This window comes from Eulemur rufifrons, chromosome 28 (assembly GCF_041146395.1).
Source record: "Eulemur rufifrons isolate Redbay chromosome 28, OSU_ERuf_1, whole genome shotgun sequence".
Classification (NCBI taxonomy): Eukaryota; Metazoa; Chordata; class Mammalia; order Primates; family Lemuridae; genus Eulemur; species Eulemur rufifrons.
Genome location: NC_091010.1, coordinates 25105756 through 25131618, shown reverse-complemented (window position 1 = coordinate 25131618; position 25863 = coordinate 25105756). Strand labels below are relative to the sequence as shown.

The 25863-nt window shown below is 35.0% G+C and overlaps 1 protein-coding gene across 1 annotated transcript in view; it reads right to left on the bottom strand.

Moving 5' to 3' along the window:
- The window catches only part of CTNNA3 (catenin alpha 3), a 1434719-nt gene that overhangs the window by 347606 nt on the left and 1061250 nt on the right, over nt 1-25863 (bottom strand). Inside the window, exon 11 of the mRNA XM_069460558.1 lies at nt 22001-22201. Within this exon, the coding sequence (XP_069316659.1) occupies nt 22001-22201 (201 nt within the window). The remainder of the gene's footprint in view (nt 1-22000; nt 22202-25863) is intronic.

Below are 25863 nucleotides of genomic sequence, written 5' to 3'. Positions count from 1 at the left end.
ACCATTAGGGTATTGCTGGTCTAATGGAATGAACTGAGAAGTGTTCCATGTTCTTAATTCACTGGAAATGTACTTAATGTTATTTCTAACTTAAGTGTTTTAATGTTGGGCAGAATTCACCTATAGTTTTATTTGTTGAAAGATTTTAAACTACAAATTCAATTTCTTTAACAGATATAGAGCATTAAATACGTCTGTCTTATTTAGTAACTGTTTTCCAACAGCTTTCTTAAGACATAATTCACGTACTATGCAATTCACCCATTTAAAGTGTAAATTCAATGCATTTTAGTATATTCACAAAGTTGTACATCTGTCACTACAATCAATTTGAGAACATTTCCATCACCCCCAAAAGAAATGCTGTACCCTCTTATCACACTGTTGGGCATAACCAAAGAAAAAGAAAGAGAGAGAGAGAGAGAAACCCTGTACCCCTTAGCCATCATTCCCAAATGGCCCCAGCCCCCTAGGCAACCACTAATCTACTTTCTATGTTAATATATTTGCCTATGGTTATCTTGTATGAAATAACATTTCATATTAATGGGACCACATAATATGCAGTATTTGACTGGCTTCTACACTTAGTATGTTTTCAAGGTTCATCTGCTCTACGGTATGTATCAGTACTTTATTCTTTTATTGCCAAGTTGTATTCCATTGTATAGATATAATACATTTTATTTGTCCATTTATTAGTTAATGACCATTTGGATTGTTTTCACTTTGAGGCTATTATGGTTAATGCTGCTATGAGCATTCATGTATAAGTTTTTGTGTGGACATATGTTTTTATTTCTCTTAGGTATATACTTAGGGAGAGAATTTCCGGATCATATGGTAACCCATATGTTTAACTGTTTGAAAACTGTCAGACTGTTTTCCAAAGGAGCTGTACTGTTTTACATTCCTACCAGCAGTGTACGAGGACTCCAATTTCTCCATATTCTCCCCAACACTTGTTATTATCTGTTCAATAACATTTAAATGTTTGTGTCCTTCAAGGAATTGGTGCATTTCATCCAATTCATCAAATTTATGTGTATAAAATTGTTTGTAGTATTTTATTATTATCCTTCTGATGCCTGTGATTCTGTAGTGTTATCCCCTTTCATTCCTCATATTGGTAATTTGCATTTTCTCCTTTACCCTGTTCAGTCAGCAGAGGAACTGCTGCCACCACGACCTCAGGAGTGGACTTGACTCTCACAGGGCTGAGTTCAATGAGTTTCATGGCTTACCTCTACCCATGCTTATCTGTCCTCTGGCCTGAGAAAGGGAGTTTTTCCTGGAGCTTTTCTATCTGTATACAGTTCCCAGACTCAGGTTGCCCAACAGTCTAAGCCAGGAAATATGGAAGAAAAAATGGAAGTGCAGGGATTATACCATTGTATAGGGTAATTCTTCAAGGTCTGATTTCATCTCCAGTCTGCTATAATTTACTTTGTGGAGTCCCCAAGATTTGCTTTATGTACTATGTCCAAAGTTGTAATTGTCATCAGTGGGAGAGTCAGGGAGAGGGATACTTACTCCATTGTTAACTGAGGCGGGTGCCACCAGTTGCCCAGTCTTACCTATGACTTACTGGCAAAATAAACTGTTTGAACTATCTGGGAAATCTACTCATCTTTCTACTTATGTTTTCCTTCAAGGGCACAATACCCTAAGAATAATCTTGAAACATTACAAGAACTTGAAGTATCTTCTCAATCAAAAAAGAAATTATGTTCAGTATAATTTTAATTGTCTGTAATTACATCATTACACAATACAAGTATTTTGACATTTTTTTTCCAGCAAAAATGTACTTTCTTCTTTGATTTCAATAACACTTAGGCTCCTATTTTTGTCCCTACTTCCTCTATGTGGTCTTCCCTGACATACAAAATTTATAAAACACATACTTTCATCATCCTCTATTCATTTTTTTCTATTATTTATTTTGCCTTTAGTGTGTTCCTGCCTTTTTTCATAAAATAACCCTGCTAGTTAATATTTCCTTAACTTCAGTTAAACACCTGAAAGGTTTAGATCATGCTCTACTTTTCAAAACTTAGCTTAATGCTATAGTCACAGTAAGTAAATACCAAAATAAATTTTAACTGAAAAAAAACAAACAAGTAAAGCAAGTGTAATCCATTATATTCTGGCCTTAAAATAGCAGAGGGGATAACATTGTATCCAGGTACTTATATGCTGAGAAGCTGAAGACAGTTTTACAAGCTCCTTATAGATAAATGGTGATAAATAGGAGGTAGTAAAGAAGGGACAAAACAGAAAGGGTTGCAGGGTTACTTTCAGGGATTGGAGTTTAGTGTTTTCTTTTTTATTACAGATGGGGGTGACTGAATGGGTATTGTTTATGAATAGGAATTATGAACTGATGAACCTATCATTTCATAATGGTGAATGAGGAAAAGCTGGTGATACCAAAATTAGGCCTGTTAATAATCCAGGAATATCAGGAATTAATTGTCTTCTATAATTATGTTATAGAGCAAAAATAATTTGCTTTCTTAAATATTTAGTTTCAGGGTAATTTTCTCAATTTTCTATAGTTTGAATATCCTGATTTTTGGGTTTTAGCTTTTCCAGACAATATTATCAATTATCAGATACATTGCACATCTCTGTTTTGTTTTGCATTAAAATTCCTATGCCACTGCCCCCCTAAGTACATTTATTTTTCTGGAGAGAAGAAATTATGTCTTATCTATTTTTCCTCTTTCAATATTTGATAGGTACAGTGCTTGTGCACCAAAATAGCTCAATACAGGTTTGTTAAAGTGATTTCCTAATTGTAATTTAATTGCATACAGTTGTGGCAATGATCTTAGTGTACAAAATTTGCTCAGCATTTGAAGACTTTTTAAACACTACACCTATATGTGAAAACACTTTTTAAAACAATTTCTTAAACTCTTAGTCAATTTCTTACCCCCCAATCACATAGCTTTACAATACTCAATACCAGTACGTTGAAAATAGAGGCTCCTACTCCCACCTGGGAAAGAGAGAAGCTATGAGTAGCTTCTCTAATTACTAATTACTCATATGCCTTCATTATAGGAGGGAAAATGGTTTGAATTGAAGTTTTCCCTATTATTCTGTGGGAAATAGATGTTACTCCTTACAGAACAAACACACAGATAAGTATTTGAATATGACATTTGAATTTTAAAAAAGTTACTAAAATTTGATTTTAAAGTGTAGAGCTAATCTAAAACCAGATAATTTTGAAGTTTTTTAGACAGCTATGTGCTTTCCAAGTAGGACAGGAAAATACCTCAGAGGCTTGTTTCTAGAGAGAGAGCATGTGTATGTGCACGCGTGTGTGTGCGTGTGTGTGTTATACATATTTTTTCTTTTTGAGACAGAGTATAGCTCTGTAGCCCAGGCTGGAGTGTAGTGGCCTCATCATAGCTCACTGTAATCTGAGATTCCTGGGCTCAAGGGATCCTTGTACCTCAGCCTCCTGAGTAACTGGGATTACAGACACACACCACCATGCCTGGCTAATTTACCTTTTATTATTTTTATAAAGATAAGGGTCTTCCTATGTTGCCCAGGCTGGTCTCAAAGACTCCTGAGGCAGAAGGACGGGCATGAGCCACCACACCTGGCCCTAAAGTATAATGCTTTAAACCAACCATTCTTCTTAAGATCACGGTAATCTTTTCCATCATTAACCTTTATAATCCACTTCTACCCTTCTGTTTCTTTCTTTAATAAAGTTTTAAATGGTACCCTATCATTGCACTGAGCATACACTTTTGAGTGAGAGTTCATTAGCCTTTGCTACATCAGAAAAGATTAATGTGATAACATGCAGCTTTCACAAAAAGTTAGAAATCATTAGTATTACTCAAATCAGTGTATAGTAAGAAGCATCACAGAGGTACACAGTTATTGAAAGGTAATTTGATAAATTGGAAGCTTTAAAAAATCCTTCTAAATATCTTTTCTCTGAGAGTTAAGTCAAATGTTTATTTTTTAAAACTGAATAGGTTTTATATACAAAAATGCTCTCAAATTTGCTTTTCATGTTTCATTAAACTGTCATCCGTCACTAAAATGACTATATATTAAGTAGGTGTCCTTGATTCCTTTTTAATTTTATGAAAGAGTTGCTATCTCTAAAAAGCAAAAAAAAATTCTTTTAAATAAGTGCCTTCACCATAAGCTCAAATAGATCAGATGACTTAATCTTTCACTATTTTTCTTTTGGTATAAAATGCACCGTTTCCTCTACCATTGTATTCCTTAAGCATACGTAATAACAATACATTTCAAAATAGACTTAAGCTGCAAAAGACCAAGCCAAAAAAAAAAAAAAAAATCCTTTTCTATATCTTGTGCTACTGAGAATTAAAGACGTTTTTTTCTTCAAAATGATTTTAATTTGAAGAAAGGACATAAACTGGTGAACCTGAATACTGTGGACTGAATGTCTGTGTCCCCCTAAAATTCACATGTTGAAACTCTTAATCCCCAAGGTGATGGTATTAGGAGGTGGGGGTCTTTGAGAACTAATTAGATCATGAGCACAGAGCCCTTCTCATGAATTAGTGCCCTTGCTCCCTCTCTCTGCTCTCTACGATGTGAAGAAGACACAGTGAGAAGGCAGCGTTTGCAAGCCAGGAAGAGGGCCCTCACCAGATCCCAACCATGCTGGCACCCTGATCTGGAACTTTCAGCCTCCAGAAACCGTGAGAAATAATTTCTGTTGTTTAAGCTTCCTAGTCTATAGTAATTTGTTATAACAGCCTGAACTGACTAGAAGATATAAGATCATTAAAAAAAAAATAAAAATATTTAAGTGAAAGCAGTTTTGGGAATAAAATTTTATCAGAACAAGAACACAAATCTCAGTATTTGTTTTTTTCTATAATTTATACCATAGAGATTGCATATTAGTATTTGTCCACTTCAATCAGAAGGTATATCATATGAAAATCTAGTCGCCAAGTACTGTTCTACTATTTTCAGACCCAATAATATCAACAATATAATTAACTGTTGATATTTATTGACATTAGACTATGTAGCAGGCGTGTCAAGGGATCTATATGTACTATTTAATGTAAATTATCACAAAAACTCTAAAAGAAAATTTTATTGCCCTTGTTTTATAGATGACAAAACTAAGTCTTAGACTCAGTAATTTGCCTAAAATCACTTATTGTTAATAAGTATTGGAGCTAAAATTCTAATTTAGTGTTTAGTCCTAATCTCTAAAAATATTATTTTCCTATTAAAACATAAGACACTAAATTGCTAAGTCTTTATGTACTTCTCTTTCTTTTGACAAACCTGATATATTCTTTTTTTTTTTTTTTTTTTTTTGAGACAGAGTCTCACTCTGTTGCCCAGGCTAGAGTGAGTGCCATGGCGTCAGCCTAGCTCACAGCAACCTCAAACTCCTGAGCTCAAGCGATCCTCCTGTCTCAGCCTCCCGAGTAGCTGGGACTACAGGCATGCGCCACCATGCCCGGCTAATTTTTTCTATATATATTTTTAGCTGTCCATATAATTTCTTTCTATTTTTAGTAGAGATGGGGTCTCGCTCTTGCTCAGGCTGGTCTCGAACTCCTGAGCTCAAAGGATCCGCCCACCTCGGCCTCCCAGAGTGCTAGGATTACAGGCGTGAGCCACCGCGCCCGGCCCTGATATATTCTTAATTTTTTTTTTTTTTTTTACAAAATAAGTGATTTATGACCATTCAAAGAACAGTAACAATAAAAAAAAAAACCAAAACAAAAAAAAAAACAAAACATTTAAAATAGGGACAACACATCCAGTTCTCCAAAAGGAAGAATGCACAAGGCTGGCAGCAATCTTTAAAAAACAACAAAAGAACTTTTTTATATTTTGTAAATTTTCTTCTTTAGTTATTAAATAGTTATAGGATTTTGAGATTTTGAAAACAGGTACATACCAAATCCGTTGATACATGTCACTTTTCTAGCATATAGACAAATTACTCTTAGATTTATGAAAAAAAGGGGTATAAGTAAAATGATTTGCATAGAAATACTGGAGATCTTCTAGCTCACCCTTCCCTTTCTTTCCCTGCCCCCCACCCTGTTCTGCTCTGCTGCCCCAGCTGAAGTGCAATGGCATGATCATAGCTCACTGCAGCCTTGAACTCCTGGGCTCAAACAATCTTTCTGCCTCGTCCTCCTGAGTAGTTAGCTAGGACTACAGATACATGCCACCACACCCAGCTGAACTTTATTTATTTTCTATAGAGACAAGATCTTAATATGTTGCCCAGGCTGGTCTCCAACTCCTGGCCTCAAGGGATCTTCCCACCTTGGCCTCTCAAAATGCTGGGATTACAGATATGAGCCACTGTGCCTGGTCACAATTCATCTTTCTTTTAGCACTTGAGGTTACGGGCCTGTATCACTTAAGGAATTTTCACAATTATTTAGTAGTAAACCTGAGTCTACAACTTTGGTTTTAAAAGTTCCCTATTTAGAGGGAGACAGGTAGGCAAAAAAATAAATTAAATAAATAAATAAATAAAAATTCTCTATTTAATGCTTTCTCCACATGACCATGGCATATTACGTGATATTTACAGCAATGTTCATAAACCAGTCCTCTATGTCTTTAAGACTATAAAACCATGTAGTATGAATTAGTCAGGGAGAATATTTCCTTTTCCATAGTATTCTGTGACAGCAACCAATTTTATTAAGGGTCCTTGGTGAGATAGGCATTGTATTATTTATTCATCCACTTAATATGTATTCAGAGTGTCTACTATGTGCCAGGCCCTTTGCTAATGTTTCCAATATTAAATGTTTGGCCAGAAAACAGGGAAGGATTAAGAGATGTATGGAGTCAAAAATGTACAGTCTATCTGGTGACGTGGGAACATATCAAGCATATCCAGAATTTAGAAGTTGTGCTAGTCAGTCTGTAAGATGACTCAGTGACCTCCACCTCCTGGTATTCATGTCCTGTATAGTACCCTCCCTTCAAGTAACTTATTAACTTGCTTCTAACAAATTGAATACAACAAAGGTGATGTTGTGCCACTTCAGAAGTTAGATTATACAAAGATGTTGGCTTCCATCTTAGGCTCTCTTTCCCTCGTTTGGATCACTCACTCTGGGGCAAGCCAATGTCATGTTGTAAAAACATATAGGCAGCACATGGAGAGGTCCACGTGGCAAGGGACTAAAGATTTCTGCCAACAGCCATGTGAATAAGTTTGGAAGCAGATCCTTTAGCATCAGTGAGACGTGGATGACTGCAGCCCTGGCCAATGGTTTGAAAACAAACTCATGAGCCAGCAACAACCAGCTACCAGTCATCCCCAATCTTTTTGTTACCAGGGACTGGTTTCATGGAAAACAATTTTTCCATGGATAGGGGGTAAGGGTGGGGGTATGGGACTAGGGGGATGTGGAGCTCAGTAGTGATGTGTTGCCCTGTTTTTCTAACAGGACACTGAATGGTACTGGGTCACCGCCCCAGGGTTGGAGACCGCAGAGATAAGCTATTCCTAGATCCCTGACCCTCAGAAACTATAAGACAATAACTGTTTGCTGTCTTAATTTGCCAAATTTTAGGGAAATTTGATATGCAGCAATAGAAAACTAATATAGAAAGGATAAGATTAGTTGCAATTCTGAGTTTTTAAGGAGGCAGGGTAATGGAATGGTAATTTGGTGGACAGATCACACAGCAAACAGGCCATAAAAGGCTGAGTTAGTACTCATGAGAAAGATTTACCCATTCACTATTGTGATACAATGTGTAAGTCAGTCAGTCATCTAAAGGAAATGAAAATTTAGTCACTAAGGTTTTGGAGCTTGAAAAGTCCTCTGGGAAAACAGCATTATCCAGCAATTTTTGAGAGCATAATTTCTATGCTATGGTCTGAATATTTGTGTCCCCTCAAAATTCATATATTGAAACCTAATCACCAACGCGACAGTATTAGAAAGGGGACCTTGAAGGTGATTAGCCCATAAAGGCTCCACTGTCATGAATGGTCTTTGTGCCCTTACAAAAGAGGCTTGAGGGAACTTGTTTGTTCTTTCCACCAGGATATTTAGAAGGAATCATCATGAGGAATGGGCACTCATTATACCCTGAATCTGCTGGCACCTTGATCTTGAACTTCCCAGCCTCCAGAATTGTGAGCAATAAATTTCTGTTGTTTATAAATTACCCAGTCTAAAGTATTCGTTATAGCAGTTCAAATGGACTGAGACAGTCTATTTATAAAAGCTTATACAGAGCACCTTCAAAAATGTAAACAAAAACAGAGCAGTAATGTAAACCACTTGCCTTACTCTGTGTGATTAGGGTGATGTGTGAGTGTGAATGTGTGTGTGTGTGTGTGTGTTATGTGTGTGTTGTTCTTGATATCTTCATTTGTTTTTTGAAAAATAAATGAGTTACCAGTGCAACAATTACAGAAGATTGGATATTTGAAAGGGTTTGCAAAATTCTACAGAACATACTCACATAAAGATACAGATGTATTAAACACAAAGAACACAGCATAGTAGGAGAAAGAATGTGCAGGCCAACATCAGGACCTGGGATATTTGCAGGTACACCTACCCAGAGTCATATAGGATATATTTCATCTCTGGATTATGAACCATCAAAATATTTTCACTGCTCGTCATATAAGCAAGACAAACTACATAACTGGTTAGACCATGTGTAAGCCATCAATCTACACATCTCTAAACAATGTCAACAAGCTGGCCCTGGGTGCTGCCAGGGGATTCCAAACTTTAAACAGCATCTTATAAATTACAAGCTAATCCACTTGTCCTTATTGTGAACTAAAGTCAGTATCAGACTTCCAGGTATTCCTGCAGATAAACATGGAGAGCCCCAGTCTAGCTGTAAGATAACTCTATTTTATAAAATGACCATTTAAAACAAATCAATCATTATATATATTATATCTAATATGTACTATATATAGTTATAATAATGTATAACTATGATAAAATAACTGTATATAAACATACATACATGCACATGTCATTAATACAAACATAAGTAATATATATTCAAAACAGGCATAACAGATAATGTTCACCATGTGACATTAAAATCTGGCTTCCTAAAAATGACAAAAGATATTACAAATATAGACAGTGAAAAAATACAAAAAGTTAAGCATGACCTGATGACAATACGAGACAGAGGTTTAAAGGATTATGAAGTTAGGTTCATGATATTCTAAGCCTGCTAGGTGAGGTCTGGTATACTAATATTTTTGGAGAGGATGGTGAATTGCTTTCTTTGTCATGAGATTAATTTAGTGATTCTGCTTGTCTTAAGCTACTCCAGGCTCCCTTTATAATTCATTTTCTTTTCTTGGAGCCACTGACTTGGTGTTCTAATTTGGATCAATTTCTTTCTAGACCTACTAGTCATCTGCCATTTTGTCATTTTATTCATTGTATCTCTGAGTTAGATTCAAATATCAGTTTCCATGTCTTCTTATTACTGGCTGTTTCATCTCCTATTTTGTTTGAACACATTTTCAAGTCATTTCTCAAACAGCTTCTGTGCAAGTGAAATTTTCTGAGTTCTTATCATACAAAAAAGTTTTTATTTTCCCACATAATTTGGATGAAAATTAACAAGTGCATATGAATTTTTCATTGAACATGAAGCCATTGCTTCATTGCTTTGCAGAATTCAGTGTTGCTGATAAGAAGTCTAGCATCAGTCCTGGAGGAATCCACGCTTCCTCAACCAACACCTCCTGTGCACATTCTAGATTGAGGCCTTTGCTACTCTCTTTCATCTATCTACATGTTTTCAGCTGCTCTCTGTCCCTAGATCTTTTTTTCTTCTATGATGATCCTACACCCATGCAGTTGCCATTATGAGTTTATTCTCTTTTGTGTTCCTTTCCTGTTATTTTAAAGGAATGTTAGATAGGGATGGGATAGATATATCTGATCAGTTTGCTTTCTTGTTAACTTTTTAAGTAGACAGGAAAAGGCAATCAAAACAAAGCATTGTTAGTTCCTGGACTCAAAGTTATTTCTTTGTAATTGCGAAGATAAGATGAACACATTAAAAAACACAAATAATGAAGAAATGTAACCACACCAGACAAATCTGGCTCAACTTTTACGTAACGAAGTTGTGAGTGGTTTTTCAGTTGCCAAGGATCCCCTGAGTTGAAAGTCACGTAACCTGAGCATGGCCACATGAACCAAGTGTGCAATGAAGAGTGGAATAAGCGCTCAGACCAAGGAGCCAGGACTGAATTAAGAAGCGAACACCACATGGCAGGATCCAGGATCCAATCAGATTGAGCCTTGTCATCACTCCATGGCATGGTTCAGTCAGAGCATGCCTCTTGGCATAACCCCATTGCTAGATCCAATCAGATCATGCCTCATTACTCTATGTTTATAAAACCAAACCCAGCCCCCAGCTCAGGGAGACAGATTTGAGCAATTTCTCCTGTCTCCTTACCAGTGGACTTACAATACAGTTTTTCTTTTCCTAAAGGCCAGTGCCATGTTATTGGCTTCTATGTCCAACTGGTAGAGAGACCACTGATGGCTCAGTAACAGAGACATTAACAACTATTTACAAATAGCAGTAGTTGGTAGAAGGAAGAATAAAAATAAAAGGTATGGGAGATGGCAAGAGAAGTGTATTTTAAAGTGTTGCCTCTTCCTTCAAAAATAATTTTGTTTTTATCAATATCCATACTCTAATTCTTCTTTCTAGTTACTTAAGAATTTTAAGGCATGTGGTAAAGGAATGTGTATAACCTTTCTTAAATCACTATCACCTACAACTAACACTAGAATTTAGACTATCTGAAATCTTAAAGAAATATTGCCAGCAGTGTTTGTAATAAATGGTCCTTTAAAAATCCCTATATCAGCAGAGAAATTTTATAATATAAATTGTTCACTTAACTTTAACTGCTACAGATTTTGGCAGACAGTAAAATTAAATGGTGGATGATCATCAGAATATATTACGTTTTCCAAGATACCACTGGGTTACTAATACATTTCAGAGGAAACCTCTTCCCAGAAACTTAGCCTGTTGTGTGTCATTGTTAAACTGTAATAGTTTCTTTTGTGATTTATGGAAATAGGACATTGTAAACTACCATGAGTTAATTTGATTTGTGAAGTAAAAATGTATGTCAGCAGAAATCAGCCTGACACACTATGGGCACACAGTAGTTTTCTAGTTGCCTAAAGTCTTCCTGGCTTTTCTTGAACTATTTCCTCCTTCCAGAGCTGGTTAACTGGACACCTGATTAATGTCCACCTGTTCTATTCCCACTATTGTTCTTCCAGCTGTGGCTATCATTTAAAATATCTTTCTCACTTTCAAACAATCTTTCCTTTCTTCATTGAAGCTCTTGAGTTAGTCACTGTGTTTATAGTTTTTCCCAAGTGAAAAAGAAATAACCTTTAATTCATCCACTATGATAAATTATTTATTGATTTCATTGAAGAAAATACATCTATTAAAGTTTGTAGATAACACTGTCATTTGCAAATGTGGCCTGCTAATTTGTTTTTCTCTTAGCAATGATATGCCCTTTCAGCATTTGGTTTATATGTCCCTGAAATCTGATAGCATAAATGCAATATACCTTATTTGACAAAGCTATAGGTACTCACCTTAGAAATGCTTAATTCTTCACTTACTAAATTTGTTCTTATCTTGAAAACTTGGCAATACAATTATGTTCACTGTGACCACTAACCCAACCAGGACTACATCTGAGGACCCCCATTAAAACTGACATGAAAGACAATTGAGAAGGAGAGACTGGGGATGAAATGGCTAAAACCATTGCCAATTAGGTTCTGCTGTTTGCCCAATTACTTACCACCAAGGGAAATGCAATCTGATTTACACCCTTAATTCCACATGGTTTATATCCACTCTAAAGTCAGAAGAAAGAAAATCTAAGGGACATACTACCTTAGTTTATTCTCTAGCCTCAGTGACCTTGAACCTCAAATTTAGTTTTACAGATGAGTATATAAGAATTTTACCAGCTCACATCAATAAATATATAACCAGACTTTCCAAGCTATATATAAAGATCTCTAAAAAAGTAAAATTAACTGTCTTTGCAGCTGAGGGCTATTAATACATGAAATAGATACTTGTAACAACTGAAGGAAGTTATTTCATTAGTTTCATAAATCTGATTTTCAAGATGAAGGGGAAGGAAGAAGGCTTTGTTCAGATATTATCTACATTTTAAAAAACATATACTATGTTACAGTTTATAAAACATTTTACAGCAATTATCTTACAAAGAGACTTAATTGTTGGGTTACCTAGTAGCTAGCTGTCTAACCCAGAGTTCCCTAACAACTATGTTGTGACATCCTGGTATGTATTAGTGAGTTCGAGGTACGTTGATCTCCTTAGCCCTCAGGGTAGCTGGGAAGGAACTAAGACTACTTGACATCTCAGAGCCTCTGATCCCCTCTGGCTTTGAGCAGCCACTTCTTTTTTCCCAGTGGCTGTGCAAACACTATAATTTTAGAAGGCACTAGTCCATGCTGTTACAAAAAGTGTTTAGTACTTAGTAATTTTAAAATGAATGAAGTCAAAGTCCTTATCCCTTCAGATTTGAAACAAGATTATACAGTTCAATACAATATCAGTCTACATTTGAACAATAATAGGATACAGGATTGTTAATTTTAGTCATTGTTATAGTTAAGGAAAGAAAAAAAAAGAAGAAACAGAAGTTTCTTCACTATAACCACTAGAGGATATACTTTCTTGCTTTTTCAAAAGATGTCATGACTCTTTTATGTTTTCATAAGATGCAGCAAAACAAAGCAAAAAAAAAAACACTGTTTTATTAAACACTATCTTGACAAGAGAATCATATTCACATCACATATTCTGCTATGGCACATCTTCCCTGGAACATACGTAGATTTGGAGTGGTATCATAATATTTTGTTCAATAAATCTATCAGAATAAAGCATGTTTTTATGCTGGTTTTAAAAATTTCACAAAATGTCCAATAGAATTGGGTGGCAACAAGCTGCTGATGGACAATGTTCCTGATTGGATGATACAGATGGAAGTGGTTCCATTGTCCCAGTGATGACCAATGAACTTGGTAAAATCAATCCTCAATTTCCCTTCCCTGGGTCCTTTTACTCCTTGTTGGTAATGCTCTTCTCCTGCTTCTCATCACTACCCATCCCCTCAACTTGCTCATAGACTCTAAAACCCATTCCTACACCAGGGATTTGCTGGTGTGAGAGTCTTACTGTGAGGCAGAGCGCTGTCTCCAGAGAAACTCAAAGGCCAGGTCCTTGGCTCCTCTGTATGCTAACAGCCAATGCTGTGGGTGCATGATTTAAACTCTGCTAGCTCGAAGCTTCTGCCCAGGAAATTGAATTTAAAGCAAGTGAAGCAAAAGCAGGGATATAGTGAAATTTACTCCAGTGGTAAGAGTATCTGGAATGTGGTGGAAAATGAATGTACCATCTGTAGAGTCCAATGTCATAATATTGTGATGCTATTAGTGGCATTAAATGTTTAGAGGTGGCTGGAATGGCACCTCAAATGGCTGTTATTTGGGATAACTTTAACTGTGGTTCCTACATGCAGTCTACCCTGCAGTCTGTCAGTTTTTTTCTTCTTGTTCTCCAGCCTGCCTGTGTTTTTCTGTTTAATTTAGCCATTATTAGTTTCTATTGTTTGCAACCCAGAGCAAACAGGAGTACTTTAAGCCTAATCCTTTTAAATATAAATTGTTTCTTCCTATTATCTTCACAATATAAAAGCCCATAGAGTAAATCTGAATCACTCATTTTATAGAAGTATGCAAAAGTAGGATCAGAATGAAAGGTATGAATGTGTGACCTATTTCTCTTTCTAGATAGTGTCTTGTTTGCCTGGAGACGATGCATTTGAGATTGGTCTTAGGAGTTCTAGAGTTAATGAAGATACAAGACCTCTGGAACATCTTTGCACTAGCAAATAATCACACAGCAGATCCTCATTCTCCAATTCCTCTTCCAATTCTGCCTTCCTTTTATCCCATGCCAATTCATCTCTATTATCCTTAACCCATCCTTCATTTAGCATCAACCTCAAAATTACATATTTTACATTTTCCGGATATGGCAATGTTTCAGCCCCTCTTTATGATTCTCTGGAATCTACTTTTAAGCCCTTTATATTATTTCCTCTTTGATGATAAAATTTCTACCAATGTGTCAGAATGTATTATTTTTGTTAATAAGGCTATTACCAACAGTGGCATTTTACATAACTGGGTACCATATCAAAAAGGTCAAAGAAGTCTTGCATCACACAGTACATATAGGAGATTTCAATTTTTATGGCACTTTCTTTTTTATGACAAGTTTATATTTTCATTTATTTAAAATGGCAAGATAAGAAGTATCCTCAGTCCTCTAACTGGATCTGGGTCCTATTCAAATCCAGATTTTGTTGTTGTTGTTGTTTGTTTGGTTAGAAAACAGTTTTCCATTCAGAAGTTCTAGTATCTATTTTCTTCAACTTCCAATGTTAGCCAAGGTCCCACATCCTTGTGGAAACAGGAGAAGCATCTCCAAGGCCATGGAATCTTACTCATCTTTAGAGAGGCAGAGCTGTCATTTAACTTCCAACTTTGAAATCACCAACATGAAGACACTCAGTTACCCCAGGTTAGCCAAATGATCTGTATACAGAAGCCCCTTGTTAATGCCCTCTGACTGTGTTAAAGGGAGTAAGATTAAAGCTGAAGATATACGAAAGAAAGCAGATAATTTGGAAGCCTATCTCAGATTGCTACAAGGGGAGAAAAGTTGGCCAACAATGGCTTCTGAATTTGAAAGCATGGTTGCTAGCCCTTCCAGGAGTTTGCTGGAAGCACTAGTGAAAGTACTTTCAGTGAGATATTTCAACAGATGTAGTTTATTTATTTTTTTTTTTTTTTAATTTTTACTATTTTATTAAAAATTATCTTCTACCATTTTTATGCAAAAGCATTCTTTGCATTTAAGCTGTGTGTTATATATGCATTTACAGGCTAAATGAGGAACTAAACCACTATTTATAACATTAATTTCATGAGAATCTGTGTAAGCTCCCAACAATCAACTTATAAGTGAATTCTATTATATATATATTTTTTCAATTTAGTTTTACAGAATCAAAGAGTCTAACAGTATATCTTGTTAGATACAGTATGTCCTCATAATGTATACATTATTTCTTGTACAATGATATGAAATAATATGGGAAATATTCATGATAAATTATTAAGTGAACAGTGCAAGTATTATCAGATGTAGTTTAATTATGGTTCTTGTAGGTAATTGAATACAAAAAAATTTGTGTTCTCTTGTTCAAAAGCTTGCTGAAGAACCTTTTAAAAATCTGACTCCAAGTTTTCTTGAAGTGGTTAATAATTAACTCTGGGTAGTAATGAACCAATTCCTTCATCTTTCCTCTGCCCCAGCCTTTGCTATAGTCCACTGCTTTTGAGGGTTTTTTTCCTGAATTAGGATCACTACTTTCTCTCTCACTTTACTTAACTGTATTATATGCATCACAGTATAATCTTGTAGTAAACTTTAAACTAAATATCTGTAAAAGAATTTGGTGATCAATGATCATTGAGCACCTCTACTATGTGTAGACACTACTGGAGAAGATAAAAATAAAGTGTGCTGTCTGCTGTTAAGGACATTACAATCTAGTGGGAGAAACTTGTATGTAAATGGCTGATTATGATACAAGGCAAAGTGAAATAAACATTAACTGGAGGACAAGCTCATAGTAACAAAGATAATGGAGCAATTAATTCTAACTGAAAGGGAATCAGAAGCTCCTTTGCAAAGATGGTGGCATTTGAGAAAGCTCTGAAGAATGATTATACTTCGAGAGCACAGTAGAGAAGAAAAGGCACATTCCAACTGCAGCAGTAGAATTAAGAAAATCATAGAGGCTCAATTAAAGGGGTTTGTGTTTGTTTTGTTTTTGTAAATCTAACACAAGACACAATGGTAGGCCCTGAGAGAGGTGCAAAGAGAAGTAATGTCTTTTTCTCCAATAGCTTACATTCTATTTTGAAAGAAAGGCCATTTCTGTATAAGTTTATATGAAAAGTTCATCAATAGCATATAGTGGACTACCCACTAAATTCCCTTTGTCATGTTAAGAAATTCCCTTCTGTCTCTAGTTTGTTAGGTGTTTTTATCATGGAAGAGTATTGGAAATACTCTTTTGTCTAGTGCTTTTCCTACATCAGTTGAGATGATCATGTGGTTTTCTTTTTTCATTTTGTTAATATGGTGTATTAATAGTTGTCTGGAATGTAACTGAGCAGCATGTCCCTTAGGAGGTACAATACATGAGAACAGAAGGAATTCACTATTGTCAGCGGTTTCTAAAGGCCAGGGACATAAGATGTCTCTTGAAAAGCAGATAGAATTTGATGTGAGAAACAAGAGGTAAGGATATACAAAATGAGAGAGACAGGGTGCAGAAAACCTAAAGGCAGTAATGATCCTGGCATGTCCACAGGATTGTGAAAGTTACCAACTTAGATGGAGCAGAAGGTGCCTTTTGGCCCACACCAGGAAAAAATGTTATAAATAAAATTTTAGGTGCATTCAAATGCTTCTGCAGTTCAGGAAGGTAAACTGAGTAAAGCAGACTACGTGTGTGTGTGTGTGTGTGTGTGTGTGTATAATGAGAGGAAGTGGAGGAGACTAGGCTCATTAGAAAAGAGGATACCACTAGGCTTCAGCAAACTCCACATGAAAATTAAGTTGGCCAAAACTCCCCTGGACACAGAAAACTTCTTTGAGTCATATCTAGTATATAGACTACTATTTTTGAACACTGCTAGACAGTAGAAGGTAAGGACTGCTAGAACTAAAGCCTTTGGTTTTTTGTTTTGTTTCAGTAGATTTGGGGGATACAAGTTGAAAATTTGAATTCTGTCACATGTATATAGAATGGGGTGAAGTCTGAGCTTTTAGTGTACCCCTCACCTGAGTAGTGTACATTGTACCCAATAGGTAAGTTTTCGTCCCTCATCCCCTCTCATGCTCCCTCCTTTTAAGTCTCTAGTGTCCATTATACCACTCTGTGTGTCCTTATGTGGCCATAACTTAGCTCCCTCTTGTAAGTGAGAACATATGGCATTTATTTTTCTGTTCCTGAGTTACTTCACTTAGAATACTAGCCTCCAGTTCCACCCAAGTTGCTGCAAAAGACATTATTTCACTCTTTCTTATGGCAAAGTAGTCCTCCATAGTATACATATAATATATTTTCTTTATCTATTCATCAATTAATGGGCACTTAGGTTGATTTCCTATCTTTGCAATTGTGAATTTTGCTGCACTAAACATGTAACTGCAAGTATCTTTTTGCTATGATGATTTCTTTTCCTTTTGGTAGATACCCAGTAGTGGGATTGCTGGATCAAATGGTAGCTCTACTTTTAGTTTTTTGAGAAATCTTCATACTAATTTCCATAGGGATTATACTAATTTACATTCCTACCAACAGTGTATAAGTATTTCCTTTTCACTGCATCCATGCCAACATCTATTGTTTTTTGACTTTTTAATAATGACCATTCTATTTGGAGTAAGATATTATCTTATTTGGGTTTAATTTTCATTTCTCTGATGAGTAGTGATGTTGAACATTTTTTATATGTTTATTGGCCATTTGTATGTTTTCTTTTGAAAAATGATTGTTCATTTGCCCATTTTTTAATGTTTTCTTTTTCTTTTTTTCTTTTTTCCTTGCTGAGTCGTTTGAGTTCCTTGTATATTCTGGATATCAGCCCTTTTAAGGATATACAGTTTGTAAATATTTTCTCTCATTCTGTAGGTTATTTACTCTTTTGATTATTTATTTTGCTATGCAGATTGTCAGTTTAAGTCTCATTTGTCTACTTTTGTTTTTGTTGCATGGTCTTAGTCATAAATTTTTGGGGGTATTAGTCATAAATTTTGGGGTCTTAGTCATAAATTTTTTGCCTAAGCCAATGTCCAGAAGAGCTTTTCCTAGATTTTCTTCTAGAATTTTTTATGATTTCACATCTTACATTTAAGTCTCTTCTCCATCTTGAGTTAATGTTTGGATATAGTGAGAGATAGAGATCCAGTTTCATTCTTCTACATACGGCTATTCAATTTTCCAAGTACTATTTTTTGATATAGTGTGTCATTTCCTGAGTTGGTTTTTATCTTCTAACTACTTAAGGTTGTAGAACAGAGAAGCAACATAAGGAAAGTAGCATTTTTACATCAAGCTATAGAACTCAGCTAATAAAACATACTAAATGAAAGAGAAGTCAATAAAACAAATTAAATGAAAGGGGATTGATAGGGTTACTGATTGTTATTAAAATTTTTTTAAAGTAATTTTAAAATGAAATACATCTTAAAAGTCTATCTGCTATTTAAGTTAGTCTGAAGAAAACTTTACAACAAAATTTTAAAAGTATTTGTTGACTCAAAATTATTTTCAACTGTCTCGTTTGCCTTTGATTAAAAAAAGTATAACTATATGGCTCTTCTTCACGCTAAGAAGGAGAGAATTCTGGGTACACACTTTCCAGTTTGGGCCTTATTGGGTACTTGATGAATGAAGCTTTATTTGCCATCACTACCGGTTGCCAAAAGTGGATGGCACCAGGATGTCTTGGTTAGGTTCATTTATATGCCTGTTCTGTTTTGGTCTATGAGCCTGGCTGACAGTAAAACTGGGTGGGGTTTGAAGGTTTGAAACAGATGCCTTCAGGCTTCCTAATTTATGTATTTGATAGAGTCCATAAACACACAAAAATATACTATGTCAGTCCACACCTGATTTAGGTATTTTCCCAATCTGCTAGGAAAGAACTGAAGTGGTTATGAAGAGTGTGACTTATAAGCCTACAAACTACAATCCAGAAGGTTTGTTATTCACCAAAAAAAAAAAAAAAAACCCAATATATTTTCTCTTTTCATCAAGTTCCTCTTCATGTCCCCTGACAAGAGGAGGAGCTTAGTAACAGGGAAGTATGGGATGGAAAAAAAAATCGCACATGGAGATTACAATATTATGCCTCTGTCTGACTGAAATGCAGCAATCCAGATGTTGACTATATTTTACTCAAAACTTCTAGAGTTTGTGAACAATATAATTCCTGAAATGTAACAGGGTAACTTTGCTTCCTAATGCTGAGAAAACATTTAGATGATCATCAAATCTTGAAAGTGTGCTAATGAGCCACGTCTGATTAAAATCAAAGGTGCTATGTTCTAAAAACACTCTTTGTGATTTAGATAAGTATGGCTTGGGTTTCATCATTGATAATAATACCAATTTTTCAAAATAAGTCTTTGAAGTCTCAGTAATAAAAACAACTCACAATTGTTCCTCATTATTTTCAGGAAGCAGGGTTAAGACCTGAGGACTGTATAAAAGAATAAGAAACAAAGAGAAAAAAAGGCCACATATATTACTATTCACTTGGTAAAATGTGAACTATTAAAGCTTCATAACACAAATCATGACATTTCCAATTATTTAATTTGATAATTATTTATAAATAATAAGTCTAAGATATGAAGGAGATGTGAACAAAGATAAATATCTCCTGTTAGTTAATTGTGGAGGATAGAATAATTGGTAGTATTTCTCATAGACAATATCTCTATGGGAGAAAAAATGCTCACATTTTTCAGCTTTTGGTTAAGATCAAACTGATCTAATTAGCTTTTCATCTAATTTATTGCTCAGAATTCCCTTTAGTGAGGCATGTTTTTGATAAATTTCAAGGAAAGCTGTTTGGAGAAAAGTTTGAAACTAGACATAAACAAAAATGAAGAGCTTTTTTCCAAAGATTCACCAAAAATATTATCTAAAACTAAAATGACAAAATTGGAAAGTTATAAACTATTAATATATTGTTATATTAATAATAAGATACTATTTATATAGAATAACCCAGGATTATTCTATATTCATTATATTTGGGATACAGAACACGATCTACCTGGAGGATTTTAATTAAAATTATATACAACTAATTAGAGGAAAAAGGACTTGTTTCTCTTCTGATTGTGATAGTGTAGCTATATTGGTTGGTTATCTGGGAAGGTCATTATAAATCATAGAGGAATTAACAGACTTGTAATTAAATGTGTAAATAACTTTGTTTCATTATTTACTGATTTCAGACTGATTGTGAACAGTGTTTCTACAATACACTTCACATTCCGAACACTAGAATTTCACTTCCACTTCTTTCTTTGACTATAGTATATATAAACTCTTTCCTATGCAGTATAAAACTATAAACTTGGCACTTCATATAGACATTATGATTATGAAAAGCGTGTTCACAAGAATTTACTAATACGATTATAACGCTGAGACAGAGGCAAGATATATTAGTCCTGGTAGATTTTACCCATTCAATTCCCTATAGGAAATTTTTTTATTTAGCTAAAAAAGAACCCCTGAAACATTCATCTTTTATACACATTCCATTCTCAGAAGATAGAAAAAAATCAGGAACACAGAAAACTCTGTACTTGATTTTGACCAACAAGAAAGGACCACCTAAATCTAGTGCAGAGAAGAGATACTGAACAACCAGAACACAATCATCTTTTTAAGTAAATGTATCGCCTCACCTAATTGAAAAGCACCTACTGTGTGCCCTGTTGACACCTGTGACTTTGAGGAGTGGGTATAAAAATATAAGTTTAACATCAAAAGTTGCAGATGTACCTCTTCCATCTTTCCTTAGCACATTTTTTGCATTTCATTATTTTAAGAGATGAGAAAACTCTGTGCCTAGCTTCATCAATGCTCTTCTGTATCAACATGCTAGGAAAATCATCAATTCTCTGCAAACCTCACTAAACTTACCTTGTGGCATAGTTCTTCAGAACTAGTTTCTAGTGAAGATTATTCAACTTTTGTTATGTTTCTCTTAATTAATTAATTGCAAAGAACAGCCTCTCGCCAAAAAAAAAAAAAAAAAAAAGCAAAGAAAATTTGAAAAGTTACCTATCCTTGTCCCTTCTACTTCTTTTGCTAAACAATGTACATATCTTCAAATCTTAATATGCCATATGTATAACATAAAGAATGATTCTATAGTATAGATAACTTAAGTATGGAATTTCAAATATTTAGTAACCAAAGAATGACCATCACCTTGGTGTTAAGAGGCAACAGTAAAAAAGTTCAACCTAAGGATCTGACGAAGTCACAAAAGGGTTTTCACAGGAAGGAGTTCTGCCTCGATGACTTATAAAAATAATGACTGCTCTCATTGTCTGTAAATCCATATGAATTCAGACATTTATGTGAGTTTAATAATAATGTTAAAAATAAGAATGTCATTTTACTGAGTGATTCAAAACTAAGCATTTACTGGCTGATTTTAGAAAATATTAACCTGGGTGCTGCAACCAAAACAAAATCCTAGTTCCATATTTCTTATGCAATCAAAGAAGATTATGTGCAAGAACAAAATATTATTTTGTAAAAAGTCTGCAGATGAAGGTAGAGAGCATTTGTCTGAAAATAAAGGACAAACTTGGTGTGTTTAAGTAACGTAAACAAAAACCTGAGGGTACCAATGATGTAATTAAAAGAGGGTTTGGAGACTTACATACTTAATACCATACTGGCCTAATTATATCTCCTAACAGCTCTGATATTAACAAACATTCATAAGTGGCTAAGGCCTGTGGGTAATTTATATAATGTATATATTTATAAAAGACCTCTTTTGCCAATGAATATATTTACTTCTCAAAAATAAATTTCAAGTAACATAACCACAGTATGCAAGCACCAGGTAGTATAGCAATGTATGCCAAAATAAGCAACACAGACTGAGATTTCTTTTCCATAGATATGGAATATTTGCTAGCTATGTACATTGAAATATCAGAAAAAGTGCAGCTGTTATTGGGGACTGAGACTTACCAGTACTTGTAAGGAAGTTAACGTTTTTCATTACACCTTCCGTGTAAGCCCCTGGCTCATAACTGTCCATTTCACCTGTGACGATGTGAGCAACTCTTGCTGCCCGGCCCCTGATGGCACCTGCAGCACGGTCTAAATTATCAGCATCCTGGTCTCTTAAGGCTATGATGCACTTGTTGACGTCTTCCAGGATGTGACTTTCTGTAAGTAAACAAATCAAATTAGTTTGGGAATGTGTGTATTTTTTCATCACACAAATCTAGCATACTATAATTATGTTAACTTCTGACTTCAGATACAGTGCATAGTGGGAATGGGGGATATTGAGAATTATGAAGAAACCTTAGAGATATGTTTTGCTTAGATCCCTTTATTCTTTAACAGCAAAATCCATGAAATATAAAATTTTATATTTTTAAGAGTGATTATTGATTACATATTATTTTACATTCTAGTTCCAGTAGATTAGATTTTAGAGTGGCATATAGGTGGAAATTAAAGACAGTTTCCAGATTAAAATAAAAATGTGTAATGATGGAATGCTGCCTTCTGAATAAAAGCAATACTATAGAAGTCATAAAATTTTGCAAAATCACCACCTATGTTAAATATATTGAAAAATAAACCTAAAAATTTCCGTTTAACTGGTATCTATTGTCTTACAGTGAGGCTTACCATATTACAGAAACCTTGTAAATTAATAATGAAAAATGTCAAAAATATAATTTTATATTATAAAGCAATAACTTCCCAAAGTCTATGAAAACATCCATTATATATGTATGTATGTGTGTATATGTGTGTGTGTGTGTGTGTGCATGTATATATATGTGTGTAAGGCTTTTAAAACACTAATAATTTGCAGCAAACTAATCCCAGAGAAAGTTGCCCACTCTGAAGAGTGTTTCCTGATCTCCTCTTCCCTTTCACTCTTTGCATGATTAGGAGCATGAAGACAGCAAGGAGTTACTATCATAGCAACATAATATTTTCATTCTCTATAAAACGATTAAAACACCAAGATAAAACTAATGAGTACAGATGGACAAATATGTGGAATATAAACAAACATGGGCAATGATACCTAAGAAATTAAAAGAATATTAAAATAATGAATGTTTTGGGTTCTGGCTTTATCACATGAATCCCCATCCAACATCTTTAAATACTCTTATTTCTTAAAAGCACACACAGAAAACAACTACAACAAAAAGATCTCAGTAATTCCAGAACATATCATTAAATCTTTTTCTCTCTTTGTCAATCCACTTGTGTATATGTGCTGACTATCTGTGTGTAAGCTACAGAGGAAAATCATTCACAAAGACATTGCCTTACAGAGTCACACCTTTCTCTTACTGTACAGACAATAAAATCAAACTACCATAGAATATAGTTCCTGTTGACATTTTTTGACCTTTTATCCTTCCTCTGTAGGCCCTGCATGTTTCAATTATATGTATTTTATGATTTCCAAAATCTTCCATGTTCTTCCATGCCTCTGTCCTGTGGGGCTATTAGAACTTTGACCTAGACTGCCTATCTCCTTTTGTCTGCTTGCTCAACTCCTACTATATTCTTTTAAGACACAAATCAAATGTTCCTTCCTCAGGAATTCCGTACTGACCTCCTCATTCCCTACAAGACAAACATGGTTCCATGTTATTAATATTTGGGATTCCCATAAAATGATTTATATGCTTCCATTAGAGCTTCTTCCTATGTTTTAATGAACTACTTATAAAACTATCTCTTTAGTAGAATGTGAAATGTATCTGAAGGCAGGAATTTTATCTTATTCCTTGAGGTATTGTATCTAATATCTGTTATAATGTTGGGCTCTTGTTAGGTTGACAACAATGTTTGTTGAATGAGTGAATAACACTCTCTTGTAAGGCATACCTGAGAACAGGAACTTATTTCATCTAAATCCTAAATTATAGATTATAAGCATAGGTAGACACTTTTGTAGCCTGAAACTATGGCAGTTTAACCCATAACAGTTTAATCCATAACAAGGACAGTTGGATCATTTACATGAAAAAGTTAAAGACTGAAAATCTTCATTATAAATTCACTAGGATGTTTTTATTTATTTATTTATTTACTTATTTTAGAGTCTCACTCTGTTGCCCGGGCTAGAGTGCCATAGTGTCAGCCTTAACTCACAGAAACCTCAAATTCCTGGGTTCAAGCGATCCTCCTACCTCAGCATCCCAAGTAGCTGGGACTACAGGTATGCACCACCACACCTGGTTAATTTTTTCTGTTTTTAGTAGAGACTGAGTCTCGTTCTTGCTCAGGCTGGTCTCAAACTCCTGACCTCAAGCGATCCTCCTGCCTTGGCCTCCCAGAGTGCTAGGATTATAGGCGTTAGCCACTGTGCCCAGCCAATTCACTCGGGTTTTAACCTAATTTGTAGCATTCAGTTATGGATGTATCATTAAGGACTATGAAAGATCCAGGCATGGTCTCATCTCAACAGAAAGCACCTGTGTATCAACACCATCATATTTCCCCCAGAATGGAAGTACAGGTTTGAGTGTAGAAGGCACAAAGAGCATCTGTTTTTTAAAAGTCCACAGAGGTGTACTTTAATGACACATTAAAAAAACTATCATTTTCCAAGTACATTGATAAGTGTTTTTTGGAAATAAACACAATGTATATGTATACAATGAACATGCAATCTATATTCACTAAAGGTGCTTAATTTTAGATTGCAGAACTATTTTTACTCAGTCCTATACAAGTGAAAAAACGTTTAGGGGAAAAAAACCAATGTTCATTCTTAGAAGATTAATTATATAATAAACTCTGTAATTTCTGTTTAATTAAAGATGAAACCATAGCTGCCACAAACTTTTGTTTCCTAGTGAATTTTTCACAGGAGAAAATACACAAAAAAATTCACTAGCAGCGTACTGAGTGTTCATCTCTTCTATAGAACAATGATATATATGCCCACCAATTTATTTTATTATTTAAAGCAGGGAATAAAAATATAGTTGGGATTTTTCTGGTTCTTTTTTGTTTGGCTTTACACAAGGTTGTATGGTTATTCTTTGCAATTAAATAATGCTGTCAGAAGCCACGGTGTTAATCTTGTTGAAGAATTAAAGAGGTAAAGTCTGATATGGAAATAAAAGTCCTAAATGAACATATATAATATGAAGCAACAAGTGAAATAAGTGGCAGGAAGCATCTAACTGTTACAGTTTGAGTTTTGCGCCAAAAAATCATTAATCTGCCATTCTGCTTCTGTAAAACCTTGCTCCTGCTTGCTACCGCCAACACAGAAATTCCTAAGTGACTACAACACCCATGTTCTGCGTAAGATGATTACAGCCCCCATGTTTTGTGTGAAGCTATTATGACGCTCATATTTTGAGTGAACAAGATATGGCCCAGAGCCCAAACTGCCCAGATCCTGCTATACCAAAGATAAGAAAATGATATAATGCTTACTCAAGGCTTTTTGTACACGTGCTTGCTGTATCTTAGTAATTTTCCACCCACAAACTTACGATATAAAAACTTTCTGTTTCAAAGGCTCACTGCTGCTTTCTGTGCCGCCTTTGGCGGTGCAGAGAGTAGTCGCTGGCCAGCCAATAAGGACTCCTGATTTGGCTCAATTCAGTCTTTAGGTGGTCATTTCTCGAGTCTCAGACCGTAACACTAACCAGACTTAATCTGAGGCCACTGTAGTAAGGATATCGGAGTTGATGCCTAAATAATCTGTGGAGTTTCTAAAATTAAATATGGCATAAAAGTCTTAGAAAAATTTGCAAATGTTCCATTATTGTGACGCTTTCTCATTACCCTGAATGTTTCACAGAATGTTAGCAACAACTATTTTCATG